The 15567-nt window shown below is 39.9% G+C and overlaps 1 protein-coding gene across 1 annotated transcript in view; it reads left to right on the plus strand.

Moving 5' to 3' along the window:
- Window positions 1-362: 362 nt before the first annotated feature.
- Window positions 363-15567, plus strand: part of LOC104593337 (uncharacterized) — a 40609-nt gene continuing 25404 nt past the window's right edge. The window contains exons 1-7 of the mRNA XM_010253093.3: window positions 363-543; window positions 770-1434; window positions 1527-1839; window positions 12647-12793; window positions 12916-13004; window positions 13140-13232; window positions 14409-14535. Of these exons, the coding sequence (XP_010251395.1) occupies window positions 836-1434; window positions 1527-1839; window positions 12647-12793; window positions 12916-13004; window positions 13140-13232; window positions 14409-14535 (1368 nt within the window). The 5' untranslated portion in view covers window positions 363-543; window positions 770-835. The remainder of the gene's footprint in view (window positions 544-769; window positions 1435-1526; window positions 1840-12646; window positions 12794-12915; window positions 13005-13139; window positions 13233-14408; window positions 14536-15567) is intronic.

Consider the following 15567-nt stretch of genomic DNA (forward strand, 5'->3'; position numbering starts at 1 on the left):
TCACTCAACGAGTTGATCCAGCCGAGTCAGTGCTTGAGATTAGCCCGAGCCACGCGGCCCACGCCTGAGGCCCCCCTGCCCTTAGGTGGTGGTGGACGACGGGGCGAGTCACGAGTGTGACTGCGTGTGCTGAGTTGGGTAGAGCTCGGCTCGGCGGCTGGTTTGTGTCTTTGTGACCAGAGTCAAAGAAGGCTAACGTGAGAAAAAGAGTTCGGATCTGCTGACCAACACACCTTGCTAGCTACGGTCATCCTGCCGCACATCGAGAATATCAGTGACCACAGCACAAGCGATGTTCCATATGTGCGGCTGGGTGGATGTAGCCAGCAATGTGTTGGACTCTAAAACCCTCCTCGTTACATGAAGAGACTCGGAGACCACTCTCTCTCTGAAAATACTGCATATAAATTTCTTCTTCTCCAAGATCCTTCGCCATTTTTTAGTCTTTTGGTATCTCGTTCTTCAATTCATTTCTCGTCGAATATCGATCATTTTATAGTCCAGAGGAATAAGCAACTAAGCAAGCGCCTCCATTATCGAAAGGTCAGTATCTGCAGTACCTTTCTGATGATATTTTTCCTCAAACAAACATATGAAGATTTAATATATTGGTTAGAAGCAACATGATAACTGTTAGAAGCAAATCAGTTGCAGTCTGATAGGACCCTGGTTGTTTTTGTTTATTTCTGTGTTGTGGGTTTGCTTGTTTTTTATATGTTGGTTATGCTCATGAGCTTGGTTGTTCTTCTGGGTCTGTTCTACTTACCAGCTTAATTGGGCGGGGTTGTAAGAGATATGACCATAGTTCTCTCTGGGAGGGGGGAAAGTATCAACAATGGCTTCCAGAGCACTTCTCAGAAGGAAAAGGTTCCTTTTCGATTGCCTCAACACACCCTCTCGCTCGATTCAAGGTCTGTCGAGTTTTGGGCATGGTCGAACAGCTCAGTATCTGGATTCACGGATTTCGACGTGGGAGTCTCACCATCCTTCCGCAGAGTTTGACCGTAGAAGGGAGGAGAATGTTGGTTCAGTGGCCAAAGAAGAATTAATTAACTTTTCAGCAGCTGGATTCGTTAAGAAGAGTTCTTTTGGATTTCCGATATCGGGGTGGGGAAATGGAAGATCGGAGTTTACATCCACATTGGCAGTTAGGTGGATGTCGCAATCTATTAGGAATGCATCCACAGCCACAGCCGGACAACCCGAATTCAGCACTGGAGATGAAGGAAATGAAGAACAGGTTGCTAAACAGAAAAAGGAGGCATCCCCTGAGGAATGTGATCAAGCTGTTGAAGGTTTGAGCTCAGCAAAGGCTAAAGCAAAAGCTAAGAAGTTGCAAGAATCCCAAAAGAGTGCGAAGTCCATACTACAGAGAGTCTGCGCTACTCTGTTGGGGATTGGTCCTGCATTGAGGGCTATTGCTTCTATGAGCAGGTTTCAAACCATCTTGTTTATGTTGTATTACTTTTAAACTTGGTTTCTTATCTTGGCATTTGCTTTCATTTTATTTTCTTTCTATCTTTCAGGGAGGACTGGGCCAAGAAGCTTCGTTATTGGAAAGATGAATTTAAGGCAACTATGCAACATTATTGGTTGGGTACCAAACTACTCTGGGTTGATATTAGGATCAGTTCTAGATTACTCCTAAAACTTGCCAGTGGGAAGAGTCTCTCTAGGAGGGAGAGGCAACAATTGACACGTACTACAGCCGACATTTTCAGGCTAGTTCCTTTTGCAGTTTTTGTGATAGTTCCATTTATGGAATTCTTACTGCCGGTATTCCTGAAATTATTCCCCAACATGTTGCCATCTACTTTCCAGGACAAGATGAAAGAACAGGTACTGATTTTGATAGTGTCATAATATGGTTCCTGCTTTGCTGAAAATGAACTATGTAAGCCACAATGCCACATAATGAATTTCATGTCTTAGCCTTTCTTTTCAATTTTTTTTCAGAATTTACTGCAGTTCAGAGGGTTTTATATGGTACTTTGGAGGTTGAAATTAGTTAGACTATTAGTGCATACTTGAGAGTCTAAATTACAGATAGTCCTAATATCCAACTAATGTACTATTCTTTTATGGACCACAGCCAGGCATAGTTAATGTCATATCTATTGCCTCTATTGCAAAGGCAGTTTTGTCTGCACCCAAGAAATTTAGTGTGGGAGTCTTTTGCTAGTTTCTTTTTCAACACAAAATTAAGTTAGAGAGAAGGGATGCATGAAGCCTCCAAAAAATGCAAAGCAATGCTATATAGAGATACACAAAATCTGTATTCACACCTTCCTTGTGCAAGAGAAACCCATTGTCTTAATATCCTGTTTCAGGAAACAAGAGAACACAATGTTCAAGGGGTCCAAGAAAGATTAATTTGCACCAACAATATGAATATTCTTAAACCTTTTCCAACCTATTTTGTTACTTAGACCTTCTTCTCTCATCATGAGGTCATGCTTGAAACTTAGAGGAAAGAACACCATGGATGTTTTCCATGTATTTGGCTGAATGTCTGGAAGAGTGTATTTCAATTTCTTACCTAAAAGTTACTGATGTTAATATTGTTGGCATCTTGCTTAGTCAAGTGTGGATTTTAGGATCCCTACAGAGTTTATGAGTCGAATCAAATAATTGCAGAGGAATTTTCTATGGGGGGTGTGATGAGATTCAGGACTAATTGGTGAATTGGAAGGACCTGTGTAATAGGTCGTTTTGTTTTATGTTCTTTTTTCCTTTCCTTTGAAATTTGGCCATCTAAAGGAAATGGTTATTGAGGATTCTACTTATCTTTTCTATGGACTGTAGTAATTGGTAGGAAGAAGAGGGTGAATACAAATGGTTGAATAGTAACTTAAGGCTTCTTTGTTGCTCTGGCCAACCCATGGAAAGGTTTTGTTGCCATTAATTTATTTTTTATTCTGTTCATTGCATTTGATGTTCGAGGATGAGAAGAATGAATTATGGAGAAGGGTAATCAAGCCTATGTGGTGAAGTTGGGTTGGGCCTGTGAAAGGAATTATGAAGAAGAAGGATTCGTTGCAAAATCTCATTGCACTTAAGCTGGGCAATGGTGAAAGCATTTGATTCTGGAGTATTTTTGGTGTGGATCTAGCCTTTTATCAAATTCTCATCCTAGCATTTTTGAAATTGCTGTCAGCAAGCATCCAACTATCAAGGAATATTATGAGTGTGTTGGAGGTCAGGTGACATGGATCATGGATGCTCAGAAGGAATGCTTTTGACTGGGAGACTGAGGAGTTGCTGTCTCTGAAGGAGCTTTTGAGCCATCAGATTCCAAACCCTGCAGTGGAAGATTGGATGTGCTGGTTGGGTAGCAGTGATGGTTTCTTCACATGGTTTCAAAATGCTGCAGTGTAAGCTGCTCTTTGTAAAGTTGTTTTCTGTTTTTCTGTTCTTGGTTTGTGTGACATCTGGTTAGGTGTTATTGTTGTTGATATTGTACTAGTTCTGGCCTACTGCTTGCTTTTTTTTAGCAGTTTGCCTTTCTCTCAATGAATTTACTCTGTTACTGATAAAAAAAGAGTCATTATACAGGGAGCTGGTTGGCTTTGCAGATCAGTGGTCAGTTGGAAGTGGATTTGAAGAGCTGGGGTTCCATCCAAAGTGAGTTTCTTTGTTTGGAATGCAATTAATGACAAGATAATCACATTAACCACTTGCTGTCAAGAAGGATAGAAGCATGGGACACTTGCCAGCATTGTAGGTCTGTAGGTGAAACTATGCAGAATTTGCTAGTGCACTGTTCATTCCCTTATAAAATCTGGGTTCATTTTCTGAAGTTGTTTGGTGCCCAATGGGTAATGTTGAGAGACATTGATGATTTGTTTTGTAGCCGGCCATCTAAATGTTTTTACAAGAGAGGAAAGTTTTAGTGGTCCTTGGTGCCATTTACTGCATGCTGGACCTTATGGATGGAAGGAAACTGCAGGATATTTGATAACAAGGATTCCCTCATTGAAGCTGTGAAGGAAAAGATGGGTTTTGGGTAGAGACAGATAAGGTGGTAATGGGGTGTTCGAGGAGTACTTAATTCTAATCAATGGAACCCCAAAGACTTCCTTTCAGGCAACTGGAGGGTTGAGATAGGGAGATCCTTTATATCTGATTTCTGTTCATTTTAGTGTTGGAGGTCATTATCAAGTTACCAAGGAGGATGGATGATAGAGGTCTCTTTAGAGGATTTAGAGTGGGTAGACAGAATTTAGTAGTATCACATTTGTAATAACAATTGCCACTCAAAATGGTAATCATGTACGCTGCAGGTAATGACATTGCTACCCAACATATCTACAATAGTCACCAAATTATGTTACAATACCATCTCTTGTACTCCACATACTATGTGGCACATAGTGTTAGTGGTGTTCATTGGGAATTTGTCAATTGCAGTAAAATTTTGTGTTGCTACCCATGGAAATGGAAATATGTCATGGAAAAATTAGGAAATTTAGGGACATTTTAAACCATGGATAAAGTCAACTTTATCTAACCTCCCAATTTATTTTCTCTTAATTTTTAAAGCTCCCTTGAGAGTTGTGAATAAGATTGAGAAGATTATGAGGGACTTCCTGTGGGACCCTAGGGGGTGACAAAAAAACCACCTAATGAGATGGGCAGAGGTATGCAAATGCAAGAAGGAAGGCTAGGAATAGGAAGAGTGCAAGAGACGAATGTGGCTTTGTTGGGTAAATGGTTGTTATTCCCCAAAGAAACTAAGGCATTGTGGCATTTGGTAATTAAAAGTATATGGCCTGCACTCTAATGAGTGGGACTTGGGTCCTGCTAGAAACTCTACTTGAGAGCCAATGGAAAGCAATTTTGATTGTACTTTCCATGTTCTCACAACATTGTAAGGTATGATGCTATTTCTAGAACAAAGATAAAGTTTAATTTTTGGGAGTATACTTGGCGGGTGATTCTACTATTATCCAAGCCTTTCCTAGGATCTATAACATCTCAAATTCCAAAAGTAAAGCTATTGCTGAAATAGTGTCACTTGATGAGAGTTGTTTGGTTTGAGATTTGATGCTGAAGAGAGCTTTGAGATATGTTGAAATACGTGAAATGGTCTATTTTCTAGAAGCTATACAAGAAGTAAAATCGTTTCCAGCTGGGATTATGAAAGTGTGGGGCCCAAGTGCCAATGGCTCTTTTTCATGTGCTACTTTCTTTCAAACCTATCATCATTCCCATGAGGTTCACCCATTCCTAGTTAAATTTCTCTGGTGTGGTCTAATTCCTCCTTAGGTAAAGGGTTTTTTTTTTGTTAATAAGTTGCCAACCAAGTTTTTAACACTTATGATCGACTCCAAGGGAAATGGAAAAACTGGTCTCCCCTCATGCGCATTCTCTGCTGGAGAAGTGGGGACAACACCAGCCATCTTCTTCTACATTGTGATTATGCGACCTAGGTATTTCCTCTCATTGGTCGGAAAAATTGGGAGGAGGCTTCGACTTTGGTTGGGCCTTTATGCCACAAATAGTTTGACATGCAACACTTCAAGAGAAAATATATTATGGAAGTATGTGCAGTCAGCAGTATTATGAGGATTGTGGAATGAAAGAAACATAAGAACATTTGAAGAGAAATCAAGGAGAGTTGAGGAACCAATAGATCTCAATATTGTTAGAATTGATCATTGGGCTCTAACATGAGGATTTCAGGGGTGTCTCACTAAACGACCTGCTAAAGGGATGGCAAATCATTGCTGGTTCTAAGCTAGTAAACATCAAAGGAGTGGACAACTCCAGCTATGGGCCAGCTTAAATTTAATTTTGTTGAGTGCGGCATAGCCGCATAGGAAATGCAGGATTGGAGGGGTAATCAGGGACTGTAATGGAAATATTCCGCTGGGTTTTTCAGGCTCAATTGGATATGATAACTCTTTAAAGGCTGAACTTCAGGCCTTGATTTAGGGGCTAAAATTGATGAGTATGATGGAAATGAGGAATATGGAGGTGGAGGAATATTGCAAAACAATAATTTGCTGGATGATTTCACAAGAACAAATCCCTTGGAAGTTTAGGCTGTTGGTCAGAGAGGCAAAAAGTACTCTCTCTAATCTCTCTACCTACTTTCTTTCCCTTTCCCCTATCCCAAATAAAGTGGCTAGGAAAATTGAGACTCTTCAAGAAAACTTTTTGTGGAGGGGTTGGGAGGAAGAAAGGAAAATCCACCTTGTGAATTGGAACCAAATCTGCCTTCCTAAGGAACAAGGGGGTCTAGGTCTGAGAAGAATCAAGGTGACAAATTCAGCTCTGCTGTGTAAATGGATTTGGAGGTTTGCCACTGAAAGGAGAGCTTGGTGGAGAAGCCTAATTGCATCTAAATTTGGGGTTGAGTGGGGTAACTGGAAAACTAAAACCCCCCCATCTAACTGGGGTTTTAGTTTGATGGGGGAATAAGTATCATGAAGGTGACATATTCCTTATGGAATATGTATCATGAAGGTTGCTCCCTTGTTTGATGGGGGAATAAGCCTCAAAGTCGGAAAAGGGGTAGAATCAAATTTTGGAAAATCATTGGTGTTTGAATCATTCTTTGGCTGATGAATTCGCTCTCATCTTCCAGTGTGCCTCCAACCAGGATGCCTCGATTGCTGAAAACTTTCAGTTTTTGGCAATGAAGTGGTTTGGGCTCCCCAGGCCTGTCTGTTTGTGGGCAGATTGGTGGATGTATTCTTGCATGATCTTCACTCAGCCACTATGAGATTGAACAAAGTAAGGCTGGAAAATATTGCGAGGAAAGTTGAGGTTGTTGTTGGGGATATGAGCTTTCCTATGTGGTTCGTGACCTCCACTGAGACAGCTCTCTGGAAGCAGAGTTGGAGACTAGGAGACAAGGTGGAAGATCAGGTGTTTTTTTTTTTATCAGCAGGTGGAAGATGAGGTGTTATGTGGCAAAGATAGGAATTTAATTAAAGAAGAGCAAAAGTTTGGGAACTTTGTAATGAAAATAGGAATTTAATTAAAGAAGGGGAAGCAATGCGTGGCAGGGCATTTAAATAGATTCTGATAGGTGGGAGCTTGGGTCAAATGATCAAGGGCAAAGATGCATTTTGGAGAAGCTAGAGGAGTATGACAAGGGTCTCAATAGGATTTGAGTGGCTTCTTTTGAGTAGGTGAATTGGGTCACAGTCACCACACGTGATGACTTAAGGGATCATGTGGGCGGGTTGGAAGATGAGCCTTGAATGGAAGATCTGGGGTGTGGAGACTTCAATCAGGTTGGTGGGCTGCTTAATTGTTTGAGGTCTAGTGGAGAAGGATCACATGACATTTTATACAAGCATGCAACATTGAGTTCAGTTGAGGTCTCTGATGAAGGTTTTAGAGATGCCATTGCAGGATAAAGATGGGTACATAACAAAATACTTTTATGAAAGAAAGGAGATGCCCTCGAAAGAGAAACTTGATGTTACTTAATTTTGCCCAAGTAAGAAAGGTTTGTTTGACCGATCTAATAAGGGGGCTAGTTTGACTGTGGAAGAAGTGGTCGTTAGGGATGCTCAAGTGAGATTTGAACTTGGCAAAACAGGGGCTGAGGATGTCAATGTTTAGGAAAGTTTACTAGTGGGTGATGGTCAGACGAAGATTGAGGATGAAACTCATTTTGGCCGGTGGGGGAGTGCCGTAGAAGGTGGGAATGAAGAAGATTAGAAGAGGGTGGAAGAAGAAGAGGGGGGAGAAAGGTTAGTGGTTTTGGCTGAAGGGGAAAAGAAGAGCATTGTTGGGGAAAACATTTTAAGTCTAGAATGTAGTGAGAATGATAAGGAGAGGTAAGAAATGGAATTGATGGGGATGGAGAAGAAAAGGAGAAGGTTGGGGCCTTCAGGGAGAGGTCTTTGAAGCATTTAATGACCCAGAGACTGAGAGGAGAACTGAATTATCACCAACCTCTAAGAAATTTGTTTCAGTTTCCTTGCCCATCCCCTTCTTAAGCATTGGAAAATTTTCTTCCAGTTCCCTAAAAGTTTTCCTTGCAAATTCCTCACCCCATACAAATCGAAGACCCACAATCTTACTCGCCTCCACCTCTTTGTTCACCACCAATTCCAAATCAATTGAGCTACTAACTTCATAAATTTCATCCTCACTTGATTCCATTCCTTCATCTCTTTCATTTTCTGCATCCTTATCTTAATAAATGGCTATATTTCCTTCCCCTTTTGTAAACTTTTGACAAGAAATTCCATCTCCTTCTCTCTTTTCATTCCCTCCCCCCACCTTAGGGGCCTTTAGGGAAAGGTCTCTGAAGCATTTAACCTAGAGGCTGAGAAGAGAACTGAATTTGGTACTGACTGCATAGGGGATCTTGAGAAAGAAGTTGATGCTAAGAAGGGAGGTGGGGGTAGGGAGTGAAAAGAGAGATGGAACTTCTTTGTCAAAAGTTTACAAAAGGGGAAGGAAATATAGCTAGTTATCAAGATCAGGATGCAAGAAATCAAAGTGATGAAGGAATGGAATCAAGTGAGGATGAAGTTTATGAAGTTGGTAGCTCAATTGATTTGGGGTTGGTGGTGAACAAAGAGGTGGAGGTGAGTGCAGTTATGGGTCTTCAATTTGTATGGGGTGAGGAATTTGCAAGGAAAACTTTTAGGGAACTGGAAGAAAATTTTCCAATGCTTAAGAAGGGGATGGGTAAAGAAGCTGAAAGAAATTTCTTAGAGGTTGGTGATAATTCTAGTGGTCTAGAATTGGCTGGAAGCGTTGGGGATGCCATGGGAGATGGTGGGGAGAAGATGCAGGTCAGATTTTTGAGAAGAATGTGGTGTTGGAGCTTGAGTGGATTAACGAGATATCTATAGATCTGGGGAGTGTCAGGAAGGTTCCACTAGCAATAAGGCGAATTTTTTTTTTTGGGTCAATAACTCAGAAAATCGATTTCATTAGAATTAAATAAAGCAGTACAACCAGAAGTTGTGAAGGAAACAAAGAGGACACCAGATGTCCAAACCCCTAAAAATTACAAATAGGCCCAAAACATAGACTGCCTTTGTACCCCTTGTTTAGCCAAACTATCTGTCAAACTGTTGGTTGATCTTCTAACCCAAGTAATTTGAATCAGCATATCCCTGGAGAGCCTTTTGAATCTCCTAAGGCCATTCCTTAGGTGCCAAGAGACTCTTTCCCCTTTCTTTAACCAGTCCACAACCGTTTTGGAGTCATAGTCACCTTCAATTAGGGGTGGCAATTTTTCACCCAACCTGCCCATTTACTTGGTGGATTAGCAATGGGTTTGTTCACCCATTGGGTCAATTTAAATGGGTTGGGTTGTGGATAACCATTGGGTTAACCACTAAAGATATAAGTATTAACTTCTTAGCCTTTTTTTTAATTTTCTTCATTTGAATGAAATAATTTATAATTAATTATTGACTAAAATTAGTTTTGTCTCAAATAACACACTTTACCCAAATCGATATAAATCCAAATTAACTTGACCCGAGTTCGGACCAGCTCAACTTGGTCTAAATATGAACAGACCCGATCACCTTTGTTCAGTTCATTCGAGTCGACTACCCCAACCCGAACCCGAACAAGCGCATACCAGTATGGGTTGACCCGAATATGAAACGGGTTGGACTGGATGTGGTCTGAACCCTAAATCCGCACAACTTGCTTTGTTCGGTTTGGATCGCCCGATCCAGCTCGCATTTGTACAGTTTGACTAGCTCGACCCGATTTACTTATCTTGACCCGCTTTGGACCAGTCGGTTCGGTCCCAAACCCATGCACAAACTTGGAATGAGCCAGTCCAAGTCAATTCGTCATTGATTGAACCGGTCCGGTCTGGTCTGCCTGGACTGATCCAGATCTAAACGGTTCAATCACTCTTGATGTGATTAGCTCAAAGACAACCCAATTAAATAGTTCAAGTTGGTCTAACCGGTTTGAACCTAAGTGGTTCGGTCAAATCCAAAACCTGAACATAGTCAAATGGCTTTGCTGCTTGTGTAAAAATAACATGCATGTAATGTGATTTGAACCTTCACCACTTGTGTAAATAGCAATTACTATTACCACCAAGCTATGACCAACTTAATTGTCAAGACGGAGTTAGTTTTTAGTTTTAAGTACATAAATATAAGATTAATGGGTTTGGGCGGGTTGGATTGGGTTAAAGCAGGTTTGGGTTGAACCCAACCCATTTAATTTTATATAACTGGGTCATTAATGGGTTGGCGGGTTAGATGGGTTGGGTTGAAGCTCAACCCAAACCAAACCCAACCCAACCCGCCCAATTGCCACTGATACCTTCAATAATTAGCCTTTCTAGGCCTGATTCCTTTGCTTTCTCAAGCCCAAATACAACAGCTAAGAATTCTGTAGATGCCACATTGCTATGCCCAGCTGGACCCGAGAATAAGGCACAAATGTTGCCTTCCTCAACCCTGATAGCTCCTCCAATACTTGCAGGGCATGGATTGCCCACACTGCTCTATCAAAGTTTAATTCGAACCAGCCACAAGGCGGAGGAGACCAGATCACTGTTTCAACTTGTCTTCTAGAAGATGAAGCAACTATAATCCCCCAAGCTATGAAGAAATCATCAATCTGAAAATCCGAGAACAAGCTCAAGGTCTTAATTCAATGAGCCACTCGAAGGGTTATGGATTCAATCAATGATTCCTTAGTTCTTTCCTTTTCCCCCAAAATTCTAGAGTTTCTTTCCTCCCAGACTGTCCAAACAACTGCTGCCCTTGTACATTTCCACATTAGTCTACCTCTTTTAGTAGCACACCTGCAAACAGAAGGGGAAAACAGCCTTTCCAAGCTAACAGGAGAGAGCCACCTGCAACCAAAAAGTGAGGGAAACCACATCCAGATAAAGCCAACAAATGGACAGGAGATTAAAAGACGAAAAGCAGTCTGACCATTAACCTTGCACAAGCTGCACCAGTTTGGCCTTTTCTTTGAAGCTTATCACAAGTATTAATGCAATCATGAAACACTTCCCAACAGAAAGCACTCACTCTAAGGGGAATGGGAGGATACCAGATTTCCTTCACAGGGAAAGAAGGGGGAGGGGAGGGAGAGGAAACAACAAGGGAATTGAAAAAAGATTTGCAAGTGAATGCCCCAGCTGGGTTAAGGGTCTAAACCCTACTGTCCACGCCCCCATCCCCAAGAACCGCAGAATTCAGCAAGGAAAGCAAAGCAGAAACAAAGGGAACTTCAGACTCTCTTAGGTTCCTAATGAAACCCAAGTTCCAGTTTAGATCAGAAGGAGAGGGAGAGGAACAAAGGAAGTCAGCCACCGACCTGCCTTTAAAGTTCAAACTAGCATAAAGAGAAGGGAACCTCCAATAAAGGGGTTTCCCCAACCCAGATGTCCTCCCAAAACCTAATCTTTAGACCCAAGACCAAGTCATACCTGATGTGATTGAGGAAGACAGGAAGACAGTCATGGATGGATTTCCAGGGAGAAGCCAAGAAAGCTGTATGAAGACAAGATTTAGAAGCCAGAGAAATCAGAGAAAAGATAGAAACATTTTGGTCTTTGAAGTTTTTGCTAAATTAAAATGGGGTTTATTTGGGATTGGGCCAAATAAGAAGATGAAATCAAAGAAAACCTTGAAGTTAGAAGTAGAGATCCATTATATCTAAGTTAATTTTTTTCTTTGGGCTAGATATTTGTTTTTCTGTTCAGCTGGCTTGGTGTTACAATCTGAGTTGTGTTGGGAACCAGGTGGGATTGTTGTGGTAGGGGGGAAGGATACTTTCGGGATCTTCTTTCTCTAGTAAAAAAAGTTGGTTCTTTAGGTTCTGTTGCAGTCTTTCTTTTAGGTGGGTTTTGTCAGGGGTTTCTTCTTTTGGCAACTTCTAGTCACCATCTTTGTATCCCTCTTTTCTTTTTATTTTTAATATTTTTATTTAACTACCAAAAAATATTTCTAGGTACCAATTTGAGTATCTCATTAAAATGGGCACCTTAAAATGCAAACTCTTTGGGAGACTCTTTAGCTAGGATAGGGGTTGCAAGGGATCAATTGGAGTGGGGATGTCCAAGGCTGGGTTGTAGTCTGTAACGTGTCTTTAACTGTGTTTTTGCTCCATGTTTTTTGGTGTTTGTTTTGTATGCTCTAGCCCTACTGTCCATGTTTGTTGGCAGTGTGGAGTTTTTCTTTGATAAAATCTCTGTTATTTATCAAAAAAAAGGAAAACCCAGCCAATCCTATGTCAACCTGAATGAATCATTTTGATTGTATCTTTTAAAAAAGAAAAAGTTCAATCTGGTCCACATGTTTTGATCTGATTAATAGTTGGTACATACATATGGAATATGTAGAGGGTAAACGATTTACTGCTAAAATTACTTTATCTTTTTCCTTCATCTTTATTTTCATTCTTATTATAAATTCAAATTTTAGTACTTTATTATTTCAAGTGGTTGAGTTACATTTACCTGACACGGTACCAATTATTTGGCAAGTTGGGGTGGTATCCCCCATGGCATTGTTTGATCAGTGCCCATGTGTTTTTCAGTATGGGTAATTTGGTACACCTGGACCAAATTTAGTGGCTACTCAAATATTATATTCATTTATTTGGTTAAGGTATTCTATCATCTCTTTTCTTTGCAGCAAGTTTGGTGGTCTTATTTTAGATGCTTAACCTGTAGGAATCACTGAAAAGGAGACTTAATGCAAGAATAGAGTATGCAAAGTTTCTTCAAGACACAGTCAAAGAAATGGCAAAGGAAGTCCAAAACTCGCGAAGTGGAGAAATTAAGAAGACAGCTGAAGATCTTGATGAATTTTTAAGCAAGGTACATTTTATTGCTTTATTGTTTCCCACTTTCCCAGTTTCTCTTCTTGAACTGCATTAATTTTCCTATATAATCATGTGTTGTTGAACCTTGCAACTGGGTGTGTCTGTATGTTCAAATAGGTTAGGACTGGTGGTCGTGTTTCTAATGAGGAAATTTTGGGTTTTGCGAAGTTGTTTAATGATGAGCTTACACTGGACAATATCAGCAGGTTGGTATTATTGGGATTATTGTATTGTTTGAAACTTTGAATTGCAAATTGCCATTTTGAAGCCTCTTTGCTCATTTGACTGTTCACATTGTTTTAGTATCAGTGTCACTTGCATCCATATTATGTTGCTTTCAGGCCCCGCCTAGTAAATATGTGCAAATATATGGGAATCAGCCCTTATGGAACAGACACATACTTACGCTACATGCTTCGTAAGAGACTCCAATGGTAAAATCTATAAGCACATTCTAAGTATTTTAATTCATTTATCTTTATGATTCTCTAATATAATACTTTATGCTACTTTTAGTAGTGGCATAAAGTGTGGACTATAAACCTCAACAGATGGTAATAACCACAACTTGTTGTGTTTGTGGATAGAGGTTCTAGATTTATTGGTTTTATAATTTTCTTTCACCTCATTTATCTAATCTAGTACCTTATGTTTACCTGTTGCAATTATATGGTAAAATCTGAACATTTCTATCCTTTTATTGAACTACTTCTGCTCATTTGGTGGAGGTTTTGGTAATCTATAAAACTTCATTCCTTGAGCTTAGTTGATATAGCCAAGTAAATTTAAGTGGTCATCAATAAAAAATATAAAATAGCGAAAGACACTTGTAGTAGTTATTATCATTGTGGCAATAGAAAATAAAGAGAAACTTATTGTTTGTATAAAAAGTAAAGAGAAACTTCTATTATTTTGCTAATTAACAGACCTCACATTGGAGAGATAAATGAGACAAAATTAAACAGATCAGGTAACAAAACTTTAATAGGTGCACAAGATAAATTGACTAAGTCTGACATGCCAGAGGTCAATCAAAGATGCCTTATGAAAAGGCAAAGTAGGAGGTAGATCCCATTTGCCTTAATCAAAGATGCCTTACAATACTCCTATGAATTTTGTAAAAATGTGAGAAACATTTCTATAGTTTAAGGCTAGTTTTTTGTAATCTAAGTAGCAGACCCTTAAGTTGAGGGTCTTAAATCATAATATCTAGGTGATAAATAAAGGAAATCGTTGCAACCTTTTATCTTATTTCAGTTGGAAACTATTTAGGACAATATAATTACTTTTTTCTCTATCATTAATTTTACCAACTTTCCATTTTGACATATAGAAACTGAAGATATTGGTTTGCTTACCATTCATTCACAGATTACCTTGAATTTGTCTAGATACAGTTTCCTAAAATCCTAATCTACTGGTTCTATTTCAATATATTTCCTTCTGGTTGTTCTTCATATGGATCAATACAGAAAACCAAACAATGTAGAATCTTATTAGTGACAGTTTATGAGAATCATATTTTTTATTATTCTTCGAGATTTAATTATTTTTTGCTTTATCTTTTCTGAGCTATCACTGATAAAGTGAACTTTTTTTGAATTAATTAGGATTAAGAATGATGATAAAATGATTCAAGCAGAAGGTATTGAGTCCCTTTCAGAAGCTGAACTTCGTCAAGCTTGTAGGGATCGAGGCCTACTTGGATTGCTATCCATTGAAGAAATGCGTCAACAGGTTTTCTGCTCAACTTGAATTTTGTTTTCTTGTCTCATTTTCTCATTAGGTAACAAACGCCTCATATTGCAATTATGTATATAAGATTATCCTTTTAAAGATGACTTGAATCATTTTCTCAGTGTTAACTATTTGAAGTTTAGGTATGGGTACAATGATATTTGTATTGCTTATGTAGCATTAAAAATCTTCAAGGCATTTTGGCATATATTAACTTTGCAGTGCCTTGGTTCTGCGAACAACTGGCCTGTAATTGTGGGCTGAAGTTGCAGATTTTTTTGATGGATGTGCAAGGGGGGTGGAGAGGGGGTTGAAGAGGTTTTGAGAATTTGGGTGGAGTTGGCTGCGAAGGTGGTGGTGAGCATCAAGAAGGACAAGACAGAGGGAGGGGGTGCCATGCAGAAGGGAGTGATGGTGTACAGATGTAGTTAATTACACTTACAAGATAGTAGTTAAAATGGATATGTCTGCTTCTTTACAAAGCTGTGATGGTCATTTGGTTACCAAAGTGGTAGTTGGGAAAGTGGGTGTTGACCTGGGCCGTAGGAGGAAGGAGTCTGATGAAGTTGAGACTGTTGTTGATTTGGTGGTTCTGAAGAAGTCCAGAGTCTCAAGAAAAACCCACATCGTGCATGTTACCAAGGTTTTTTGCAGTTGAAAGGACTTGTTGGGGCAGGTCTGACCAACAAATACCAAAAAGTTGTACAAAAGAAAGGGGGTAAAATTCAGACCTCCAAATCACAAAGACCATGCTGGGGAAGAGTCAAGAATAGCAAGATGATCAAAAGAAGAACCTTTAGATGTCTCTTCACCAGTGGAGGGGGGGGGAGTTGGGAAAAAAGTGGAGTTACATAAGAGAAGGAAAGGGAGAACGGAAGTGAAGCCAAGGAGGTTTCTGTCAAGATATTGCTGGAAGGAGAGGAGGTGAAGCAAGGAAGTGTGGATTTAAAGAAAATTGTTGACAGGTAGGTGGAGGTTGGCAAGTCTTTGGGTTTGTTTTTCTGGGGAGGAGCCGAGGAGAGACTTTTGCTA

The sequence above is a fragment of the Nelumbo nucifera genome, chromosome 7 (genome assembly GCF_055504915.1).
Source record: "Nelumbo nucifera cultivar China Antique chromosome 7, China Antique-T2T, whole genome shotgun sequence".
NCBI lineage: Eukaryota > Viridiplantae > Streptophyta > Magnoliopsida > Proteales > Nelumbonaceae > Nelumbo > Nelumbo nucifera.